Source organism: Caretta caretta, chromosome 2 (genome assembly GCF_965140235.1).
Source record: "Caretta caretta isolate rCarCar2 chromosome 2, rCarCar1.hap1, whole genome shotgun sequence".
Lineage (NCBI taxonomy): Eukaryota > Metazoa > Chordata > Testudines > Cheloniidae > Caretta > Caretta caretta.
This window is the reverse complement of record NC_134207.1, coordinates 214,932,875-214,953,140: the sequence shown is the minus strand read 5'-3', so window position 1 is coordinate 214,953,140 and position 20,266 is coordinate 214,932,875. Positions and strand designations below refer to the sequence as shown.

General features: G+C 40.3%; 1 protein-coding gene across 2 annotated transcripts in view; it reads right to left on the bottom strand.

Annotated features, from left to right (window-relative positions):
* MEOX2 (mesenchyme homeobox 2) overlaps positions 1–19,672 on the bottom strand; it is a 70,654-nt gene extending 50,982 nt beyond the window's left edge. The window contains exons 1-2 of one of the 2 annotated variants that reach the window (XM_048838285.2): positions 19,591–19,672; positions 18,084–18,670 (exon numbers count right to left, since the gene is read on the bottom strand). In XM_048838285.2, coding sequence (XP_048694242.1) covers positions 18,084–18,597 — 514 coding nt within the window. In that variant the 5' untranslated portion in view covers positions 18,598–18,670; positions 19,591–19,672. Of the gene's footprint in view, positions 1–18,083; positions 18,937–19,590 lie in introns of those variants that run through there. The other variant, XM_048838284.2, reaches the window with a different exon arrangement.
* Between the last annotated feature and the right edge of the window lie 594 nt (positions 19,673–20,266).

The window sequence follows — 20,266 nt, the reverse complement described above, 5'->3', positions numbered from 1 at the left end:
TAGAGTTCTTCTCCTGTTCTATTTTCACTTATCTATCTTAGGTTTTGTCCTGTTGCCCATTATCACAATAATATCTGAGTACCTTCCATGTTAATTAGACTGGAAATAATGAAATCCCTAGTGGACCTCATGGAGGCTCTGGCTCGCCTCCCTTTTTGGTTTATAGAAAGCTTTGCTTGGACTACAGTGGGGTTTTTTTGGTTAAAGAATGGGGAAGAAGGTTGGTGTTCGGATGTCACTCTGGTATGATGGAAAAGCTTTAGCAACAAGAAAGGCTTTGCAGCATTTCCTAAAGGTAGTCAGACCCTGGATCCTTCTAATTATCTTACCTAGGCCTTGATTCAGGAAAGCAGCCCTGTTCAGGAAGGTTGTTTAAGGAAATGCTTAATTCCCACTGAAGTCAATGGATTTTAACCACTCGCTTAAGTGCTTTCTTGAGTCAGGGGCCTAATCTCTTCCTTATGTATATTTGGGATTAGAGAGGAGTCCTGTGGCTTTTTTTTTTTTTAAATTTTGTCATCACCTTTTTCAGAAATCTGGAAGTTTCTCTTTTTTAAATTGCTATAATAGTGTTACCCACAATTTTATTAGCATTAAATTACTCAATTGTCCCAGAAAACTTTATTTCTAGCTTTCTATTTCCCAGCAATGAATACACTCAAGGTGCCCAGAAGAATCTCTATGGTCAGCCTTAAAAAATTAAAAAATGTACAAAATCTTTTATTTTTTGGCTTTTGAAATGTTTTGACTATCAAAGGTGCATCATGGGAAATGCCAGTTATTCATATGACATGCTCCTGTGTTTGTTTTACTCACCATTTTATAAAAAATGCCAACCGCCTCCATCAACAGGTCAGGGAACTTGATGGGGTCAGCAGTGAAAGGTGGACAGTCCAGGGAGCAAGGGAGGGAGACACTCATCAAGGGTAGCTCCTCCCCAGGTCTCTAGTACCCATTGGCCAGATGGAGGAGAGGGTGCTGATTGACTAGCATTCCTCAAGCTCCCAGAATTTAGCCCAGCTCAGGGGCTGTGTGGAGCCTCTTTTGGCTCCATTCCAGCAGCCCACGCTACCCACCTGAACTAGGAATGGGAACCTGGCCTAGCAGATGCTGCAGGTCTAGCCAATCACCTGTTTAGGGAGTCAGGAAGGATTTTTTTTCTTCCACAGACCAATTGGCAGAGGATCAGGGAGTTTTTTGCCTTCCTCACAGAACCTTCAGGTGGGCTAAGTAGGAATGCACTTAGTACCCAACAGAGGTACAGGGCTTGAGTTGTTTATTTGTTGCAACTTGCGGATGGTTTGCAATGTGGTTAAGAGAATAAAATGAACAGTTCCAGAGGTAAAAGACCTGGGATTCTAGTGTTGGGCCTTAAGCATATAAGATTGTGGCCTTCATGGGCTGAGGTCAGACCTTGTGGCCCTTGCAGGCTGAGCTCCCCACCCTGCTGCACCCTCTGTCTCCCTCACCCCACAGTGGGGAGGGTGCTAGGACTCAGTGAGCTGAGTCCAGGGTGGGGTAATTGAAGAGATCATACTGCGCATTATGAGTTATATGGTAAGGAGCCCTGTAACTGCCATACTGGAACCAATTAAATGCCTGTATGAGTGACAGGCAGGTAGTGCCCCTCCCTTGTGTTAAGGTTTAATATTGTCAAGGTTCCTCCCCCACTCTGAACTCTAGGGTACAGATGTGGGGACCTGCATGAAAAACCTCCTAAGCTTATCTTTACCAGCTTAGGTCAAAACTTCCCCAAGGTACAAAATATTCCACCCGTCGTCCTTGGACTGGCCGCTACCACCACCAAACTAATACTGGTTACTGGGGAAGAGCTGTTTGGACGCGTCCTTCCCCCCAAAATACTTCCCAAAACCTTGCACCCCACTTCCTGGACAAGGTTTGGTAAAAAGCCTCACCAATTTGCCTAGGTGACTACAGACCCAGACCCTTGGATCTTAAGAACAATGAACAATCCTCCCAACACTTGCACCCCCCCTTTCCTGGGAAATGTTGGATAAAAAGCCTCACCAATTTGCATAGGTGACCACCGACCCAAATCCTTGGATCTGAGAACAATGAAAAAGCATTCAGTTTTCTTACAAGAAGACTTTTAATAAAAATAGAAGTAAATAGAAATGAAGAAATCCCCCCTGTAAAATCAGGATGGTAGATATCTTGCAGGGTAATTAGATTCAAAAACATAGAGAACCCCTCTAGGCAAAACCTTAAGTTACAAAAAAAGATACACAGTCAGAAATAGTCATGCTATTCAGCACAATTCTTTTCTCAGCCATTTAAAGAAATCATAATCTAACACATACCTAGCTAGATTACTTACTAAAAGTTCTAAGACTCCATTCCTGGTCTATCCCCGGTAAAGACCAGCATATAGACAGACACACAGACCCTTTGTTTCTCTCCCTCCTCCCAGCTTTTGAAAGTATCTTGTCTTCTCATTGGTCATTTTGGTCAGGTGCCAGCGAGGTTACCTTTAGCTTCTTAACCCTTTACAGGTGAGAGGAGCTTTCCCCTGGCCAGGAAGGATTTCAAAGGGGTTTACCCTTCCCTTTATATTTATGACAGCAATGATGTTGGTTTCTATGCTTTTTCAATGGATGAAATTACCACTTATCAAAATTAATAGATGCATCATTAGCCAGAGGCAGGTAAAGTTCAGACAAAAGCTGTAAATGTGTCTTCATACTGCTCTGCAAATGCACCTCAATCCTGGCGTGCAGCACACTGGCTATTTCAGTCCTGGAACAGAATCCTCTTGACTGAGCCTGAAAGTTATGCCAAATTGTGTGGTGGTTGTGTGACTTGGAAAAAAGCCCACTGGGGACTAGCTGGACCACAGCCAATTTTGTGTTCTTGTGAACTACTCCCCTGTGAATTTAGGTCTCCAGAGTTTCAAGTCTAATATATATTTCCTATAATCCCACCTTACACCCAGTTCAGTGATATTGCAATGAATCTTTCTGAACATTTAATGCAATTGCAGAATTGCCAACCCTAAGCATTCAAATATCATGAGCAAGTTTCCCCAAAATTGAATTGCTCTGCAACCACACGAAAATGGAATACTATAGTGGAACCTGATTATTGCCCAATTAGATACAGTGGACAGACTGACCAAAGTTGTCTGTGCATTTGTAATGTGCCTATCACCACAGTACATAAGTGGAGCTGTGAAATTATTTACTTTATTCAAGTTGTGAAACTTCACCTACAGAGTAATGGAGAAGAAGACTATTAGTTAAACAAATTCTCATTCCACCTATAGTGAAGCTTCATTCTTCTCCATGCAGGTTCCCCCTTCCTACTCTTAGAATGCAGAATTATCATCTAACAGGCTGGAGTTAAAGGCTGAATTTCAGGGAGATTATAACTCCCACTTTTATACCACTGGCTCTGTAAAGAATGAGAAAAGAAGTTGCAAACACTTTTCTTCTGCACATTGTACATCTCTAAGCACATTATCAGCACTAAATATTAATCATCCTCATTGTCTCTGGCTCATAGTCCAACTGTAGCTACTTCCACAATTAACACCTTGCTTAGTGCTATACAAGATAAACTGTCTCTACCCTGAAGAGCTTGAAAGAAGAGAGCCAAGACAACACAAATGGCAGATGTACACATGTTGACTTTTTTTTTTTGTGTTACTTTCTCTTTCTTATACAATGTTGAGGTGCTGGAGGCATTTGACTAACCTGGGACTGTAAAACCCCATGAAAGATGTGAGCATTTAAGAAGGACTGAACGAAAGAGCATGGTACACTGGAACTGGGAGTTCATTTCAAGCATATGGACGGTACAGAAGAAGGTACAAGAACGTGAGTGGGAAAAGGAAGTGAGCATACAAGATGAAGCAAAGACGGTAAGGTAGGATTAGATGAGAAACAATATCAGAGATGTAGGCTGAGGTGCAGTTGTGCAGAGTCCTAAAGGTGAGGATGTGACATTTACAATTGAATAGATAAGCAAGTGGGAGCCAGTGGAAGAATGATGGGGGAAGTAATCTGGTCTGATCAACAGATAGGATCATTTTAGCAGGAACAATGTGGAATTCAGTGCTGTGTTGCCAACTTAGCGATTGTCGCTCGATTTAGTGACTTTTTGGTTTACCTAGTGCGCAAATAAGCGTCAAAGCGATCAGCGACTTTCACTGCCGATTACAGTGATATTCAGAGAAAGAAGTCGCCAATTTACATGGTAACAAAAATCATTCACAAGCAGCTCAATAGTGTTAATAAAATCCATTCAACACTCTTCTTCCCATATTCTGTTGCACACCAAGTCAATGTCATTACATCTACACAACCTTAACCAGATGCGACGTGAGCGGCGCCCACCTGATGAGAACAGTGTATTGTTGTAGTTGCTTGTAGGCAGCAGTGGCAATTATGGAAAATAATGTGCAAAAAGCAAAGGGAGGCTAGGAGGGGCAGCCAAATACCAAGTTAAGAAGTACGGAGGACCCCAGCCCTGCCCCATGTAACCAGGACAGCCATGAAACCCCTTGCCAGCCTCCTGCCAACTGAGAGACACCAATGGAGCTGATAAATGATAACAAAATAAACCCAGCTGCCAAGACTATCCAGCTGAGGAGGGAGTGCCCAGCATTGCTGCTGCTTTCTGTTCAGCAGCTGGGAGTGTCCTCTCACCCAGGCAGGGCGAGCACAGAATGGTAATGGGGGCAGGTTCATCAGAGTCACAAGGAAATCATCCAACTAGACAAGCCGGCTCCCTGCTTCTTGGAGGAGATTTTAATAATTTCAGTGGCAAAAGGTTCAAAGATCTGTTGTCAATTGTTTTTTCCTGCATCACCCTCGCCCAGGGAGTAGTGCCCGCTCTGGTCACTAACTGTTTTTACTAAGCAGAAGATCATAACTTTTCCCCTTAGGGGCAGTTGTCTCCTCCTCTCTTCCACCTCTTCTCCCCATTAGATCTGTCTTTTTACCCCCTCCCCACCAGCAAGGAATGAAGCTAAGCCCCAGTTACTTGCTAAGCATTTATTCTGCCACCAGGAGTTTGAGTCAAACCCTTCCTCTCATTCACAGCCTCTCAGCCCAAGCCCTGGAATGTGCTTCCTCCCGAGGACATGCCCAATTATGCACTTAAAATCTCTATGACAAACTCCTATTAGAATACGACTTACAGTCTAAAAACATTTTCAGGGATTAGTGTGTACAGAAATTCTATAATACATTTTTTCAGTATTGTGTTTGTAACGAAAATTTACCATCCCGTGTATATACACATATAATTTGCTACTGAATTTTGTGGAAATTTTGTTTAGTGAGATTTTTGACACACTTTGAAAGCTTAAATAGCAACTTTTCAGGGTTTCTCGGATGACTTCCTACTATGGTCTGTTGGCAACACTGGAGTCAGGGAGGAAGTTACAGTAATCAAGACAGAGATGACCAGAGCAGGGACATGGGGACAGAAAAGAAGAGTTGGATTTTTGATATCACATGAAGGAAGAAGCAGCAAAACAGCCTGGATGTGTGCGGGAGGGGAGATGAAGTCAAAGATGACCCCACATCGCAAACCTGAGAGGTAGATAATATCTTCCAATCCACAGCTTCAACCCCGCTCAAAGTATGAGGTATTACATAGCCTTGGACTAGGGAACCAATGGCAAAGCAGCTACACAGCTGGAGGTCAGGAGGTCTGCAGTATCGGCATAGATCCTCTAACCATGAAGTCATGCCCTCACCATACAGTTAATTCTTCCTTCCCTTGTAAGGAGAATGCTTTAGGTTTCCCCACACATCCATTTTGGATTGTTTTGTGAGTACTTCTTCCTTCTGTAAGTTTTTCCACAGGAAGAGGTGAAATTCTATATTCATTTCATATTCAACTGTACCCACATAAAGCCTGACTATTTGAGCTCTGTAGAGGACAGAAAAATTGGGCAGGTTAAATTCAACACTCTCCTACTCAGGGCTGAAGGCAAACTTGTGGCAGCATTCCCCCATGACAGTTACACAAGACACTGCAGCTTCTCCCCTGGCCTGTCCCAATGTGGTCATCCATGGGGACCTATGCAGATCTTGCACAGAGATCTTTCCTGCAGAACATAGGAAATGCACAAGTGCTCCAGGACGCTACTCTTCCAGCAGACTCCCATATAGTCCTCATAGGGTCTGTGCCTTTTGGACCCAGATGATTTCACTTCAATCCATTTTAGGTGCTTACTGGTATATGAACAAGGTGCTATTGTCAGATATGGGCACAGGGCAGGCGTGATGGGCAGCATTAAAACTACCACCCATGTTTAGCTGCATGCTTTTCACTTCTCTGTATATAATAAAGTTAATCATGTTTCAGTGGTAACATGAATGCAGCCTCCATATTTATATATTTTGTGAATTAAGACTACAAATTAGTTCTTGAGGCAGACTTGAAAAACACAAAATGAAATAAGGTCCTGCATAAAGAATATTTTTGTCTGAGATACATCCATAGGCAGTATAATTGGAAAAGTTTCTTAGCCAAAAAGTTAGTCAACGACAGAACAGCCACAGATACAGGCTCAAATCCTGCAACCACTTACGCATGTGCTTAACTTTATTACTGTGAGCTATTGGGACTATGTGTAACCCCCTTCTCTCTTCTTGCCTCCACCCTTTTTCTGGTATTCAATCACAAGTCTTTTTGCTGTAATTACAGCTGCTGTTTCTACTTGTTCCGAGTGGAGATGGAAACATTCCCAGACAAGATGGCAGGAAGCTAATCATGCTCTGAAATTGGCATGGAAGTTTTCAATAAGGGCAGACGTTCCAGTACACGCATTATACCCTTAGTTAGAAGCTGGAAGCTCCTGACCAGTCAGTAGTGAGTTCTATCAGGGGTACATAACTGGCAGCCATTTTGATTTGCGCACCAGCCAGTTACAGCCCAGCCCAGCATGGGAAAGATAGAGCTGCGGGAATAACCCAGACTGAATCTGTAGGTTGGATCTCAATATAGTTTCCGGTAATTTTACAGAAGTCACTGGGATTGAGACTGGGAAAATACCACAAACGAGAAATCATAGACTGGAGGCTTAATGTCTTTGTAAGTCGTATCACCCTACTGAACCTAACAGCTGCAGCAATTGTCAGGTGTGTGCGCGCGTGTGTATATTTGACGTTGTGTTTGTGCTTAGTATCATACATGCTGAAAAAATTGGTTCTGTCTATACCTAGTTGTCATGACTTAAGTGAAAGCAGAAGATCTCTGATTGGCAAAAGTCCCAATCCATTTACTTATTTTGTGAGGTTTAAATATATATATTTTAGGGTTTGGCTCTGCTTCAGACTCTTCATTTTAAAAGAAAATAACAAATTTCTAGTTAATGGCGCTAGTCTAGCAGTCTGTGAGGAATGATTTATTTTTGGAGAGTTATTCAATTAAAAAAAAAAAAAGGGAAAAAAGTTCACACTGCTCATTGTGTGTGTGTGTGTGTGTGTTATGATAAAGGCTGGTATTGGATTCCTGAGAAGAAAAAAGTGAGTCCTATTATAATTTCCACTTTTTAGATCGTTCCTATAGAAAACCCATCTGTAGTCTCTTGCAAGGATATGAAATTATGGTCTCTACAAGTCAGAGAGAGGATTTCTGTAGCACAGAATTGGTAAGTAAATCACATCCAATACAAGCTTAGACTTACCTCCCTTCTATGTTGGTTACATATGCATGACAGTAAAGCTAAGTCCACTGTTAAGAGTTTTCAGGTTTAGGGTCTTTACAGGAGCAGGTATGTAGTTCAGTTTACAAAAGGCCCAATCCAGCAAGGGGCTGAGTGATTTCAGTAGGACTTGAAGGCCCCACCACCTCCGAAAACCCTGTAGGATCAGACCTGTCTATAAATGATATTTCAGTAAACATAGTCAAGCTGTTGAATGCATTTAGCCACTGTACTTGAAACATATTAACTCCATCCAAAAAGACGTGTTTGTTTGGGCGTCGTGTCTGGCAAAGCCCTGGTGATATGTTTGCAAAACCCAAAATGTTAAATTCCTGTTGGCATGGAAAATCTCTCTCTCAAATGAGACCTTGCTTACATCTAAATTTTCAGTTTGGAACCCATGAAATATGAGGTTTAATAGTATTAGGTTTCTCTGCATTCACTCATATTAAAGCAATAAAGATGTTTGTTCTTATAAAACTGTAGTAACATATTAAAATATAAAAAGGGTTGGGGTGGGGGAAACAAGGGAAGTCAAATTCAAAACACAGAACCTACAGGGAAGTTTGGCAGATTAGTCCTTCATAATTTAAACCAAATCTGAATATTTAAGCATTGATCTCCAGCTTTTCTTCTGTGTTTTTTCACACCAATATTTTAATTACATTTAAAGATTTTTGATCTACTAACATTTTAAAATAATAATTCCATAAATGTGGATGACTTAATATAGAGTCTTTTTAAAGACCAATTATAGGAATTATTACTAAATTCCACGTTACCACTAGCATACAAAATGCTAACTTTAAGAAGAAATAATACTTTGTATTTATAGAGTTCAAAGAACTTTGCGTGCACTAATTAACCCTCCTATTTTTCTCACTTATGCTGCCTATACATAGCTAATTTTGTTTCATCTTGCATTCACTGACAAACATTTACATAGTCCTACATAGTCTTTGGTCTCTCCATTTCTTTATTGATTTTAGGTCAGTATCACATAAGCATTACCCTTCAAGACAAACTGTAACGTAAAGGCACGGTTCCCTCTCTGAGTGGATGAAAAAGGTGCTAAGTTCTCCAAGGCATAAAACCAAACAATCTCCCTCAAAGATTTTTTTTTTTTAAACAAGAAAACACACAGTAAGGGCCTGATTCCTGAAGTCCTTGAGAAGGCTAAATTAACTTCCTGCAGGATTAGGCCTTAACTGCAGCACAAATCTAAAATATTTCTGAAACAAGAATATAGTCAATAATATAACTGCATCAACATGTTACTTTAAACTTTGTTGTAGTAGCAAGACATTATTACTAATTATAGACCAGAGCTTGTAGTGCTCTTGGTTCCCACTAACTTCAGCGAGAGCAGCTTGAAGAATTTCAATTGGGGTTTTTTGAAGACTGATTTTCAAAGACATACGTTTCAGTGAGCCAAGGGCTAAGGACCCTTAGCTCATATTAACATATTTTAATTATAAGTTGCGGTACTGCCGTTTTCTTTCAATGGAAAAGATTTTGTACAGTTCATCACTAAGAAATTGTCACACAGCAGGGGTAAGTCAGTGTAGCAATATTGAGTCCAATGGACAATGGACTCAATGGACAATTTACATGTGCTGAGAATCTAGCCCAGAATAGTTGTTCTCAGTCACTTTGAGCTTTATATATTTTACCTAAAGAATTTTTTCTCTTGTCTTTTTCCTTCCTAATGAACAGTCTTTTTAAAAATAAAATTTAGGACAAGCTGATTATATTTCTTTATTTGTAATTTAAATTTAGTAGTATGCACTATATGTTAGCTGAGAAAGAAAAAAAAACATATATATGTTTAATAAGTGTGTAAGGAATGATGTGCACATTCTCAGTCACTAGAGTCACGGGGCCAAATAGTTATGTAGACAGATAAGAGAAATGCTCAAAGCTTACAGAAGAATTAGGAATCAACACAAGGAGTTATTCAGACTGGATCAGGCCTAAACACATCTAAATATCTGCTTAAGGGTTTTGCTGGGTCAGAGCCATAGATAATTATTTATCCACCTTGGCTATTTTGCCTGCACAAGATGGGCCCAATTGTTCCCCCTGATCTGTATGAAAAGGGGGTTCCACCATGCATGAAACTCTCCTAGCCCACAGGGAAACGGCAGGAGCAGTGACATCTGCCACCTCCTCAACAGTGTCCCCGCTCCTAACAGCTTATGCAGAGAGCTCTGCGAGATCTGGTATCCACGTTTGGGCAGGGCATGGGATTGGGAGCTTGTGAGGGTGGGGAATATGCGTCATTCCATACCAACACCCCAAAGAATGCATGAAAATGTAGTAGAGCCCCAAGCTATGTTATCTCCCGCATGGAGCCCCGTTGTGCTAGGGAACTGGAATCCCCTTTAAGGCCAGAGACAGCTGGTTGTACAGGATTCCCTGACAGCATCCATTAGAGTCCCATCCTAGAAAGAAACATTTGTGGGAATCTACATTAAGGGAACCTCGTGGAGTTTTCTTGCCTATAGGGATCCTTTCCAGAGTTGTTGTTTTGGATTGGTTTGGTTTTGGTTCCCTCTTGAAAGGCAGGACAAAAATCCCACCACTGTTTCTTCAAGTTTTCATCTGTACAGTCAGATCACACGTCCAACAGATTTTAGTATTTATTTTCAGAAAGGCCAAAGAATAAAACTGTTGGTTTTTGGAAATTTAAGACAGAGACTAAAGCCCCAGTTCACCAAAACATTTAAGCACATGCTTAATTCCAGGCATATAAGTAGAGCTATCAAAGTCAGTGCAGCTGCTAACAGGAAGAAACCCTGGTCCCATTGAAGTCAATAGCTAAACTTCCATTTAATTCAAAGGGGCCAGGATTTCACTTGCAATGTGTGAAGTTAAGCATCTACTTAAATCTTTGTAGGATGAAGGCCTTCAGCAGTAAAAATATTAGATACAGTGGTGATGGATAAATTTCCAAGAGTATGCAACAGAGATGCTGTGTGGCAGTATTCATTAAAGCTCAGTTGCTAAAATTAAAAATAGCTATTGTAGATCAGAGAGAGTGGGGACAGTAAAAAGGAACATTGCACCTACATTGCAGCACAACCTGCGGTAATCGGTTTCAAATCTAATTTTTCATACTTTACTTGCCATAAATAATATTAGTGAACCATTTTTTTTCCTCCAGTCCAAGAAGCAGCTTTTAAAAAAAAAAAGTTTCTTTGGCTGTCCTTCGGCGTTTCATAATCCACTGGATTTTATTGGTTTAGTAAAATGATGCTCTTCCATAGTAATTGAATTATTTGAATCATTCCTCTGAGACTTATTTCATCCTCTGTTGGGCCAACTATTTTGTTTCATCAGTTAAAGAGAAATGTAAACCGTAATGTAGGTTCAACCTACGAAAGAACTTTTCTTTCAACTGAGTAAATATTCTTAGCTTCTTGTTATTTTTCATATACTTAAGGGCCCCTTTTTTCCAATACTCTAAGGCTTATGTATAAGTAGTTATCAAGAAGATATCGAAGCTGGACCTGTTCCCTGTGAAATTGAAGTGCAAGTCGCACTGAAGTCAGTGGGACTTGCACCTCAGTGCATGTAGGATTGGATCATTACATTTACTCGGTTGTTAAGAACTAAAACATTTAGCTTCTGATTTTCAGAAGCTTCTGATTTTCTTGCACCTGCACATAATTGCAGCCAGACTGGATAACACTCGCACCTTCAAATCAGGTTGTACAAGTGCTATAAAATGCACCCAAAGTTATTTTCTGGCGCAAAGTCTGAGGCCCTTCCAAAACTGAGAGCAAAATCATGACCATTAAAGTCAATGAGGGTTTTGCTGTTGACTGTAATGAGGCCAACATTTTACCCTCAGGTCTTATTTTTTGATCTGTAATGAGTATTATGTTAATGTCCTAGCTTTAAAATTAAGAGGACTTTGACCATTATGTCAGTGTACAATTTAGAAGCAATCTACATTCATAAGAGTAAAGGATAAACAGCACGGTAATTTACACAATTATTATAAAGTATGCATTATGAATTGTTTTTCACTCTACTGCATCACTCTGTGAATCTTAATATACTATTATGCAGCTGTCTATACAATACCAGGGACATTTTAGATCATTTTTTTTAAAAAACAGCAACAAATGAAAAAGTATCTATATGATTCACATCTTGGCTATGAAAGCAATATTTTTAAAGGGATATGATCAAGTCAAATTTGCCCCAAAATGTAGATTATGAAATATGTATTTATAAATTCTAATTATATAAATGTTTCTATAAAATTAAAACAATCCAGTTTTTCTTTTTTGAAATAAACGTGTCACCGTAACATTTGTCAAAGGTGTCTAGTGCTAGCATGCAAGAATCAGAAAGTGACCAGAACTATAACCATAAGAGAGAATAATCAGTCTATTTTCCTTGCCTGACCTGAGTCATGTGTATAAAGTAAACACATAGGGTGAAATCTTGCCACTACTGAAGTCAATGAGAGTTTTGTCATTGACTTCAGTGAAGGGAGGATTTTACCCATAACATATAAAGAGACACATAAATTAGATTTTAAAAATTCATTCCGTTTGAATACTCAAAGATGTTGGTCCCCAATACGACAAACATGCACAACAATAACTTTATGGTTAGGAGCAGTACCACTGATTTCCGTAAATAAATAAAAAGTTAGAGCAGTAGAACAAAGATGCAGGCATGTGGAAAACTATTCCCGCAAAAAAAACCCCTCGTTGATGAATTCTTAGCTTTCCTCACTCTAACAAACTAAGGCTTATTGTTAATGCGCCACATCTGGACATGGAAAACTTCTTGTACAGGACATCTTACCAAAGGTGAAAAAACTATACAGGAAATACTCATACTGTACATGAAACCAGTGATACTCAAGTGTGACCATCGTGGACTTCATGTATGGCCACCGTGACTTTTGAGCCACAGCAAAAATTTGTTTGAGACCCACTGCTAAGTTTATAAGAGATAATACGGAAAAATGCTCCATGACTATTAAAGGGCAGTATAAAATGCATGATTATTAAAGGCCAGTATAAGAGTGAATGTGATCACCTTGCCTTGAATTTCAAGATGAAGGGCCTGATCCCATTCCCATTGATTTCAAAGGGGCAGAATCAAGTGCATGAAGACCAATGCATTATAAAAATGTAAAGCATGAAGATTCCAAAATGGCTAACTGAATTCAGATGAACGAGTGCACTTAAAATACTCTGGAGATTACAAACTAGTTGCTATTTTATGTCTAATAAGAACAAAAAGAAAAAATCCCAAGGCATATATTCGCTTCTCAGGTGCTATCGTAAGAACTATGAACATTAGAATTACTCTCTAAATAGGATCTGTTAGTTTGCATCTTATTCTCTAGTGCTAAAAACCCCAACATTAAATACAATTTTAGGTGATTTCAAACTATTAGGTGATACCTAAATTGATATCCACTCTGTTGCTATTGCTGGAATTTGTGTTTCAGTTATGCAACTGGTACTCTTTCCCTCCCCCCCCCACTTTCCAATAAATTTAAAATTCTAAAAATGGAATTTTCAATGGTTCTTTATATATTTTCACACTTCCTGTATCTCTTTGTGTGTATGTGTATCTCTCTCTGCCTCTATGATGGATTCTAATATTGCACTCATGTAGACAAAATTTTCAGTGACTTTACTTGTAAGACTGGGTACTGGCTAATATAAAGTAAGACAAAATTACACAGTTCTGTTGGTGTATTATAGAAAAACTGGGCCTGATCCAGCAATGCATTTAACTATAAGCAATGGAACAACTCAAAAAGTTAAGCACATGCTTAAATGTTTTTCTGGATTGAGGCCTTGATATCTTTGTTTGTTTTTTTAATAGGGGAATAGGGAGGGCATAAATGTTTGTAGCTACAAATTAATCTCATTACATCCAAACAGATAGCAATTCAAATTAGAGGGTATGACCGTATGCTATTTTCCATCCATGCAAAGAGATGCAAAGAGATGTGCTAAAATATATTAAACCTGTCATTTTGCTAAGAGCAAGGAATTTTAGATTGTATGAATTAAATAAAATATAATTTAGTATCTATGAAAGATACAGTTCTGTTTTGTTAATTATACTTGCTGTGAGCAAAGTGAACATATTACTGTAAATTTTGTCCAATAAAACAATCCATTAAGTAATGCAGTATGCAACACTAGTCTCTGATAAGGAATCATCTGTATTGTATTTCTCTTTAAAATAGCATGACCATTCAATTTGACTTCAACACATTTGGTACATACCTCTCTGATTTGTATAACCTACATATTTTGACATTTTCCCTTCATGATAAGTGATGTTTTGATATTACATCCCAAACATAATTAGCAAATTAACTCTTTCCAGAGAAAGTTTTCAGCCAATAGCATGTATTTCTCTTGCTTCCGTTACAACCCTGCTGAAAAGTATGGACACATTGATGAATCAGTTACACAATCCTTTTGATTATGTGGGTACAGCTCATTTTTCTTACGGAAATGTTTTGGAGAGCAATCAGAAGTCATTGAAACCAATGACTTCACACTATTTACAGTCATTTATCAAAATGACTTGCTTTGAAGTGATCATTTTAGACAGTACATTTATGGTATTTCGGTTTTTAAAACAGTTTCTTCGAAGGCACATCATAGAAAAAGACTACATTTGTATGATGGCATTTTATGTTCATTTTAAAAAATATAAATGGACCTACATACATCAACCTCTCTGTATATCTCGGCACTCTATACAGCATCTTTGTGTGTCAGATGTAAAAATATCTTTCATACTTAATAGTATTTTTAAATGGCATTGGGCTTCAGTACACAGTAGCATATCTTCATATATTAAATTGTAATATATATTCATCTAGCCTAACAGATATCCCAATCAATGTAGATTGTTGCATATTTAATAGTTATACTGTAAAGTTCTCCCCCTAATAGTAGGAGCTTTTCAGATTTTTCCCATTGAAATTTAGACTTCCTAAAATACTCAGAAAGTTAATTGCTTTCACATGAAATCCAGATTACACTTTGTGTTTCCAAGGTGCATCTGGGCTCACGTCTTTCCTAAAATCATGGATGTTTTAAGAAAAATTTAGACACAAATAAACTGACTTAGACAACCACTATAATAGTTTTGCATTTGTTACTTGTTTTATATCCTCAGTAAACACCACCTGTTATTTTACAATGGTGAAATTAAATGGCTTCAGAAGTCACAGGCAATTTATGAGAGGGAAAAAAATCCAAATTATACCTCATGAAAGAACTCATACCATATAAAGCAACAACTCATTTTAGGGATATATTTCTTATTCATTTTTTATCTACCTCGCATTAGCACTCAAATATCTTGGCTGTTACTGCATTTTAAAAGAGCTAAATTTGTTTGCAGCATACATCATAATGCTGTGGCATCTTATTTTTATTACTGTTGTTGATATCAGAAATGTTTATTTGAAAGAAATGAACTCACAATGTTTAAAGGTCTGTGTGTATATCCCCTCATGCTGGTTTACGGTCCCACATTTGGGCCCAGGCAGGTTGGCCTGCTGCATTCAGGAAGAGATGACTAAGGAATTTCCCACTCATCATATAATTCACAAATCTTTTATACAGAGTTGACAGTTTCTCCATGTTTATGCAGCAGTTTATTGAACGTTATCTTCAGAAGTTATTTCCCAGCCAGCTCAGGCCCCAGTGTGGGATCCAAAATCAGTCAGTCATTCTACCTAAATAATTTCCAAGGCACATTTCACCTTGGTTTCTAAGCAAACAACAAAATTATGACAAAGTATACCCCCCCCCCCAAAAAAAAGTATAAAATAGCATTAGTTTTTTTCTCCCCCATTGTCATCACGGTAAAGATAAACATGAAAAAATGTGTGTCTTCGCTGGGAAATTTTCATGACAATTTTATGAGGGCGAATAAATACAGCATTTTTTGGAAATAAAAATAATGCATGTAGCTTTAATTGACGTTGTGTTGGTTTCTTTAGAATAGACAACTGTCAAAACTCAACTTTATGAGTTAACATTTCTGATGTCAACAGTTTATATTAATGAAAGCCAGATACCGCAAAACTGGGGTGGCCCCAAGGCTAATTTAGTTAAAAAACCGGGGACATGTTCAGAACATAGGCATATCCCCAAAATATGCTGTGGTCTTAAATGGTAACTAGAGGCATGGAAGTATCTCTCTAAATAAGCACTAGTGCTTAGTTAGTTAGTTTCTGATACTGCTGATGCTATACCTGAATAGCCTCTTTGTTTACTTATTATTTACTCTAAATTTATAATTAATTGTAAACATTTACTAAAGAAGTTTAAAAGTGGGGAAGGGGGCTAAAAGTTCTCTAAATGATCCATATTAAATAAAAAGTCAGTTATGGCATATGGCAATTTGATTCGGGAAACAAAAAGAATGATCCATCACATACATTCCTTGTGAAATATAGTAAAACAAACTGCCATTGCCGCCGGTAACCACAGAAATACACTGATTGACCTAAAAATGAGATCTGCTGCCATACATTACATGGATCTCAAATATTCAGCACAGAAGTTCAGATTAAAACAAAATAATGGGACGGTAAAACATGTGGTCTGAAAACAATATTCTTCTAAAACAATAAAAATATTCTGATTATTGCATGGTTGTCTAAGGAGACTTGTTAGATCAAGCCATTCAGAATACATGAACATAGTTGATATTTTGGGGAGGGGGCGGGGGTTGCATACCGTACTATGATTTTGAGGCTGTATTCATACATTGTCTTAGAAAGTTAACTCCAGACTAAGTTGTTATATCATCATGATCATGATTAAGGGCTCAGTTCAATGCTCATTAAAGTCAATGGAAGGATTCCATTGACTTCAACAGAGTCCCACGTAATGCCCATGGATTTGTGTGTTTGCATTGCAAGATGCAGAAAGCAACATCAACATTCCCTAGTATTGTGACGCACAGTTGTGCTTTCTTCTAATTTTCTACATTTGTAAATGATTGACAAATTTACTGATCCAACCAACAACCCAGCATAAAATTACTTCCCTTCAAAAACTCAGGTTAAAAAAATCTAATATTCTTCAGACCTCACATGATCAATGATGTAAGTTTGCTTTAAAAACACAGTGAAGGTACAATTGCAAATAAAACTGCAAGTGTCTGTGAATGACAGATTTTTATACTTCGAAGAACTTTTTTCAGCTTATATAGTAACAGTAATTAAAATCCTACAAACCTATCCTGATTTATTGTAAAACTTCCCTAATGTAACTGACATGGAGAACTGTAAAGAAGAAAATATAATGTAACTGCAAAAAGCAGTTTAAAAATGAGCAAACTTTCTGTAGCTTTTAAAAACCTGATTAATGACATTTCAAGTGAATCAAGGTCATGGTTCCAATTGTGAACTTTAGTAAATATCTGGAAAATCCTTTCATTTTCTCTTCACTAGTAGAAAACAGCTTTGTTGGTATGTCTGCTCTTGCATTTTCAATATTTTGAACGTACAATAAAAATGCCATCAATTGCAACTACTGTATTGCCCCTTGATCATTGTCTTTTGTTGGTATGGGATTTTTTGACAGTTTCTTTCCCCACTTTGAAAACCCAAATCTGTTCAGTTGTGGCATATAAAACTCAAAGTATTATAAAGCTTCATCTTTCTGTATAGGCTGCAAATATGCATATCCCAAGTCACCTTCTTAAAAAACCAAAAACAGTGTATCAGAAGTCCAGCAAAAGTCTTCCTCAACGCCCAAGCACATGAAATGAAATACTAAGCGTTGTAAAAATAGGATTTACTGCATGGTGATTTATAAATTCCAATTCATGCCCCATGATGAATTATACTCTATGTTATACACACGCTCTATACAGACGCGCACCCTAGAATGCAACACATACTTAGCATTCATAAGAAAAGTTCCAGTTCTAAGAAAAAGTTTCCAACGATTGTGCAAGCCTTCAGAAATAGGTTTCACTGGCTCAAAGGGGGAATGGGGGTGGGAAAGAGCTATCTTGCGAATCTTGAAACAGAGGGGAAGGAGGGAGGAACCGCAATACCAGATGCGAAATACTAATCAAACCTACAAACATTTCCCCTCCTGAGCGTAGGCAACTGCTCACAATTGATTTCACGGTCTATCACGTGCTCGCTCTTTTCCATGCTCCCGATAAACTGGCTTTATGATGGAGACAGCGAGCAGCGCGGCTTTAGTGACTCTCTGAAGCCTGCTGTCCTCAGAGAAAGGCTTGGGATAAAGGGGGCCTTAAGGCCGGGAAGTGCAGTCCCTCCATCAAGCCCATGGTTTCTCTCTAGACCCCCCCTCTCTCTAGGAGAACCCCCCACCCGCAAGGACAGCAAAGCACGAGCCTTTACCTGAGCTGTCGCTTTTCCTTTTGCCGGACCTCTTCTCTGTTTCCACTGGGGACAGCGCCTGCCTGCCATAGTCCCCGGGAGCACATGCAGCCCCCGTCGGGGTATTCGTGCCCAGGCTGGAGGAGTTTGAACACAGGACTGGGGGGCTGCTGCCCAGCTCCGGGGGACCTCCTGAGTCGGGCTGCAGGCAGAGGCTGTGCCTGGCAGCGGCGGGGGGAGAAGACATCTGAGGAATGTGCCAGTTCGTCTGCAAAGCCTGGTGGTGCTGCGGCTGCGGCTGGTGGTGGTGGTGGTGGTGGTGGTGATGGTGGTGCCCTCTGTGATGCTGGCTGGCAAACATGCCCTCTTCATTGGGGTATCCCGCTATGATGCACGAGGAGGACGAAGTAGACAGCTCGGGGTAGGACATGGGGTCAGATCTTCCATGCAGGGCGAGAGAAGACTGGGAGAACGGGTGCAAGCCCTGCGCGGTGGCATGAGGGCTGCGCAGGCAGCCAAAGAGTGTGTGATCCATGGCATGCAAGTCTCAGGTTCCAGGCAGGAGAGTTTAGGAAGGATCCAACTCCACCACCCTTTGTCAACTTGCACTGTAAACAGATAGGGCTTGGTTGGGGATTTTTTTTTTTTCCAAAACGGCAACGACACACTTCTCAGCAGCAGAGCTCAGATAATCCAGGTCTTTAGCCCTAGTGGCCAGTCTCCGTTGCATTAAACACACACACACACACACACACACACGACCTCGATGAGCTTTCTCAGAGCTACTCAGATGTCAAGAAGTGGGAGAGGTTAAAGCCAATAGAAGGTGGTCCCAGAGAACTGCTTGAAGGGGGAAACGGCTCGGAGAGGTTATAAATACAGTAGTGTGTAATGTGAGCTGGGGGCTGGCTTAGCAACACAGCGACTGACCACATGCAAAAACTCCCTCCAAAACTCCGGCACAGTCAGCGAGCCGAGCCCTTTGCATCAACACACTGCAGCCCTGAAGGGCAGCTCATCCCCGCCTGGCACCGGCGGGAGACGATTTTTTCCCCGGGGGGGCCCTGGTGCGGGCAGCTCGTGACCAGCTGCAGCTCCGGAGAAGTAACAGTGACACTTCATTGCGCCGCACAGTTCCCGTCCCCACTGTTTTCTACACACCTCTGCGAACACGCGGCCCACTTTCAAACAGGCAGGGGGGCGCAGGCTGAGGTAGGCTGCACGCAGGTCTGGCGCTCCAACGCTTTCTCACTCCCTCCTCCCCGTCAATTGCCCTTCGCAGCCAGATTTGGCCCCCCTCTGATCCTGCTCACGGACAGCCCCTCTCTTTAGGGTTTCCTGACAAGCCGTGGTGTTTATGGGGAAGGGCAGGTGGAGTTCAGGACCTGCAGGGGAGTGTCCTTCTCCAGAATAAAGGGGCCCCTTTCCCCAGGGGGAAGCGGGTGTGTGGGGGGAGAGGGGCAGGGCAGGGCAGGGCAAGGGGTGAAGGAGGAGGCAGCTTCTAATCCAAACCTCCAGGCATCCTCACCTGCAGTCCTAGGTGTATTGTCAACAAACGTCCCGACCCTCGACTTCCTTTGGCCGTTCCTCTGTAAACAGGGACATTTCCCTAAAGCGATCAGAAATAATCTTGTCTCGGTAATAGAGCAATGATCAGTCCCACACAAGGAACTAAGCGCAGATGGGAATGGCAGCCAGGTTATCATTGATAAATTGAAACTGCTGCAAATAACCACACTGGCTCCTGCCACTTCGATTCCCTCTGATTAATAAATTACAGCAACAGACGTGTCACTCATTTGTTCCGCTCACATGGCGCGTCTTCTGCTGCAAAGATTATGTCTTAAAATGTTAACTGTACTAAGCACAGATACTTCTGCACTTGCGCTTGGGTGCAACTAGATTTGAAATGTTAGGGCGTTTGTTTTAAAATGAAATGACCGGCGGTTAATGAGCTGCAGAAACAGGTCAATGAAAGACAACAGTTCCCTGCTTTCTGCTCTTTCAAAACAGGATCTCAAACCGCTTTCGAGTCTCTGCACCTGGAAGTTTGTTTTGTTTCACTTGGTTGTTGTTTTCATTGTCTCAGGTGTCTGGAAAATTTTAAATATGCTTTTGAAATGGTTCATGGAATTAATGGTGACAGAGAACATGACAGTCAGTTGGTTTAAATTAAAGTGTTACTGATCAACAATCAAGTGATG